General features: G+C 40.0%; 1 protein-coding gene across 3 annotated transcripts in view; it reads left to right on the top strand.

Moving 5' to 3' along the window:
* Nucleotides 1-4,011, top strand: part of LOC101850373 (probable serine/threonine-protein kinase nek3) — a 74,195-nt gene extending 70,184 nt beyond the window's left edge. For all 3 annotated transcript variants that reach the window (XM_005088883.3, XM_035970345.1, XM_035970361.1), the window contains exon 3: nt 1,680-4,011. In XM_005088883.3, the coding sequence (XP_005088940.1) occupies nt 1,680-2,461 (782 nt within the window). In that variant the 3' untranslated portion in view covers nt 2,462-4,011. The remainder of the gene's footprint in view (nt 1-1,679) is intronic.
* The last annotated feature ends 565 nt before the right edge of the window (nt 4,012-4,576 follow it).

Raw genomic sequence — 4,576 nt, 5'->3', positions numbered from 1 at the left:
TCTATCTATCTATCTATCTATCTATCTATCTATCTATCTATCTATCTATCTATCTATCTATCTATCTACCGTTTTCAAAAACAACACAACGTAAATAAGCCAGCATTTTCCTGAGCTTCATATTACATGTGCGCTGACAAAACTGACAAAATCTTTCCATAACAGCGAGAATGGAGGCCTATTGGACTATAATGCCCTGGAGCAGCGTTTGTGTTCTTTTTTAAATCACTTTTTTCCTGAACGTACCTTTTGATCTGTTTTGTTATTTTTATACTTCGGGTCAGAAAAAAAAACCCAAAACTGTACAAGCAACAATAACGCCTTTATTCAAATACATGTACAGGTGATTGTAATAATCCTGAGAATCTTACCACCACCCTCCCCCTAAAAAATACACATGCATAAATTGGGCTTTCTTTCAATACACCGAAATCACACCTGTCGAGAGCTAATGAAATTTTCTGGCTACAAAATTTGGAAGATAAATATCATTACCATTGCCATCTCATCGCATCCCTCCATCCCCGCGCAATATTGTCTCGTCGCTGCCCCCAATAATTCGGGAGTTCATAAAAATCCTTATCAGTGACGGGTGACATTAACATTATAGCAGCCACCCGTAAAAACTCCCGTCTATTCTGTATCCTTTCGGCAACATTTAAGGGTTGCGGGTACGTACAAAGGCCCCCTGTAATAATTACGTAGTGTGCGGGTGATGGTTTCCTCAGGAGATGGTTTTTTGCCCTCAACTTTTGTCATTTGTAGCCCGTGACCCCAATTACATACAATAGGCTAGCTTTCAAGATCGGGCCTTGTTTCTCATTTTACCTCGGCACGTCTTTATCTTCCAAACCACCAAAACCCCAGCACACGGACCCCTTATAAACCCTCTCTCTTTCTACGGGCTCTATAATCCTCACTCTTTCTGCCCCCCCCTCCCCCCGCGCCGGCCTCCTTCCCCTTTTCTGTGATTTTTTTTCTTTTGTAAACTCTTAATATGTTCCATTGTGTGTGAGTGTGAGCCCGTGAGGGTTTGTGAAATATTCATAATTTTTGGGGGGGTTGTTTTTTTGTGTGTTCGTTTTTCTTTCTTTTGAGTAACCGTATAATATCTCTTCTTTTCCAAGTGTTAACTTTCTGGGTCTTTGTCAGATTTGTTCTTCCCTTCTAGTTTTTTGTTTGTTCTGTTTTGTTGTTGTTGTTTATTGGGGTGAGGAGTTAAAAATATTTTTTGGGTAGTTTTATTTTCCCTTTTCACACTTTCTGAAAGATTCGAGACTCATACATTCATACTCTAAATTATTTAAACACTAAAACGTCGCTTCGTGTAGTAACAGGAGAGCACCTGCTTTTCTCTGCAGCTTTTGCTGCTCATATTGAAATGTATATCAAACATCATCATCACTTCGTTATCTGCCTCGCGGTCTCTACTCATAGTGGTAAAACATGTACAACGTATTCATTTTTATGACATTTTGTTGTTTTTGATGATGCTGTCCCATATACTAAGCTTGATGACTGTGAACTGTATGTTTTTGTAATGATCGGTATATTATCATATTGTATTATCTTTTGTAACTATTTTGTTTCAGCCTTTTTTCTGCAGTTCTTAATCTGTTTCTTTCACTGACTTAACATCCCAAAAATAGTTTCTTTAATGTCTATTTGTTATTCCTCAGACGCCAAGAGAAGAGACCAGGCTGCCCTGTTCGGAAAACATCAGCCTCCCAAGAAAAGAAGAAAATCTCGCACTGCATTCACCAATCAACAGATCTACGAGCTGGAGAAGCGGTTCCTGTACCAGAAGTACTTGACACCGGCAGACCGTGACGAAATCGCAGCCAGTCTAGGCCTCACCAACGCCCAGGTTATAACTTGGTTCCAAAACCGACGCGCCAAACTCAAACGCGACCTCGAAGAACTCAAAAACGACGTAACTGCCGCTAAAAAACTGTTCCCACCTAGTAAATCGGTCACGGGCTCGGTTGCGGAGATGGAGCTACGTAAAGTTCAAGAGAAGACGCTTCGAGACAGTTTTAACAATGGCGGTCTGCAGTCGCCGTCTTCCTGTTCCATCGCCAGTTTGAGTGATGACGCCCACGATTCTTGCACGCCCGTTCACAGCCCCTGCGAGAAGGGCGAGAGGGACGAGGTAGATATGCAGGTTATGGTCAAGGAAGATGAACCAATGGACTTGGAATGTGGCAGTGCCGAGAATACCAGTGGTAATACTGACGCTGGCTGTAGCGTTGCTCAAAATAATGACGTGTGCGAGTCGCCTCACGAGCCAGCCCCTGTCGCTGGTGAGGACGACGTAACGAGTTCGAAATCGTTGAGCCCTCGAGAGAGTCGTGAAAATGAACACGTTAATTCTGATGTGAGTAACGGAGGGGACTTTGTTCCTGCAAGATGCAGCAATGATAAAAGCAACAGCCACCTAGAAACCGATGTCTCGGCGTGAAAAAGGACGCTACCAAAGATCGTGTATAACAAGATAAGTTATTCCTCTCTTTGAGCCAATTAAAAAAGTGTCCTCAAAATTCGGTGGCGCCCTCTTCGAAAAAGTGCGAACTTTGCGATCAGAGTTACCATACTTATGTGAAAAACAATGCAAGTTAAACTGACGAACTGTGCAATTCCTATTCTTCTTCTGGAGAAACAAAAGAGAGCTTCAAAAACAAAGACTACAGCTCCATTTGATCCAATGCGCAGACTTCCGCAGACACTCTTGTGGCTAAGTGAACTATCTTGCTATGTACGATCTTTGACGCTACATAAGAATTGATTATCGTTCTTTTTTGGAGGGTTCGCCAATCTTTTTTGCTTTTTTAAAGCTGGGGTGGGGAGTTGTTTTTTGTTTGTTTTTGTTGGTGGGTGGGGGGTTTTTTTTTGGGGGGGGGAAGTCATTTGAGGGGAGGGATAGGGTGCAGTTTGTACATAATAGAAAATCACGCCGATGTTCTCACCTTTGATGATGATAATAGTTTTGCTCACATGAATGAACAATTACTTCAATCAACTTAGGCTTACCATCCTTGAACTTCTTCATGACCACCGAGTGTTTGCAAGATACAGGGACTAAATTCAACTCATGCTCGTTTGTTCTTGAGCCGCTTTGAGTTCTGAATAGACATAGAATTGTAAAGGTTGGTGGTAAGGTCTATTGTCGAACGTGGAAGATAACAGCAGTACATAGCTGTGGGTAATACTCTGCGACAACATGCGGTAACTTTACTGCTTGTTTCTGATTAAATAATGCTCTCATAAATGTTGTTCTCGGTAACAAAAACTCAGCCAAACAAACAAAATCCAGTAGTTGTCTGGCAAAGATGTCATTTAAATGTCCTCATGTTTGTTATTTGGACCGTAGAGAAAAAGAGAAAGACAGAGAGATGTCTCTATAGAGAACATTGCTGTACTTCCTGGATCCCTGTCTTGGGATGATCCAGTCAACAGCTTGTGCTCCGAGTATGATAAAGATGTTTTCTTTGGTTGTACACGACGTATCTTTGGCGAGGAGTATATGCTGTATCTTGCATGTACAGAGAAAAAGGTCGAAAACTGACTTCAATGGCCAGTCAATCATGATATGTTTCAATGTGTTACTGTGATTTTTTATGAAGCTCATCCATACCAGCTTCAACATAAGGATGTTTTTTATGTGACATAACATATTTGTGAACAATGTCTTTTCGTAATTTATTTCTTTTACCAGCATTCAGTCTCTCCATTCGTGTTTTCCTTCTACGACACTGTTTACGTCTTATATTTCTTCTTCCTTGTTTTTCGTTCAGCCGATTAGTCTTTTCTTTTACGGGAATAGAGTTTTTTTGCAATAGTGATAACAGGGCTATGAAAGGAGTTTTGGTTCGCAAATTTGAGTACCAGCTTTCCCATTGCTGTAAAATTATCTTGCCACTGTCACAATAGAATCCTTCAACACTAGGGAAAAACAAAGAAGCAAAGGAAAGAAGATGTCCTATTTTCTCATTCTTTATCCCCACTCAAAAAGACTTTTAAAATATAAAAACCCTCAAAATACTGGCTTCTGTCAACCAAGATTTAAAAAGATAACGCGTATATATATAGCTGCTCCTCGTTTTTTTGTGCTCCTCATTCTACGAATTATTCTTACGTTTTATTTATTGTATTATCTGGGTTATTTGTGTGTGAGTGTGTATGTGCGTGTGTGTGAGGGGGGGGGGGTGCAGTTGTTTATTATTGCAAACTTTGTTTCTTTTTCTATGAGGTATCTTTTGAAATGTGCGTTTTTGTTTGTTTGTTTGTTTGTTTGTTTGTTTGTTTGTTTTTTGTTTGTTTGTTTGTCTGCCTCTGTTTATTTGTTTGTTTGTTTACTTTTTGCAATTTAACTTGTCTCAATTGTACATACTAAAACCAGCAACTTTTCTCACTGTCTCGAGTGTATAATATTGTACAGAAAATATGCTGTGGCTATTTAATAAGTCATCCGTTTTGAGACCGTTTTCCTCCATTTAGTGCTTTTGAGATAATGAATGTTTATTTTTCACAAAGAGACAGACGAGTGTCACAGAATGACTTAGGTAGTGAAAAAACA

Source organism: Aplysia californica, unplaced genomic scaffold (assembly GCF_000002075.1).
Source record: "Aplysia californica isolate F4 #8 unplaced genomic scaffold, AplCal3.0 scaffold00001, whole genome shotgun sequence".
Lineage (NCBI taxonomy): Eukaryota > Metazoa > Mollusca > Gastropoda > Aplysiida > Aplysiidae > Aplysia > Aplysia californica.
Note: the sequence above shows the minus strand (reverse complement) of the source record. Positions and strands in the feature narration are given on the sequence as shown.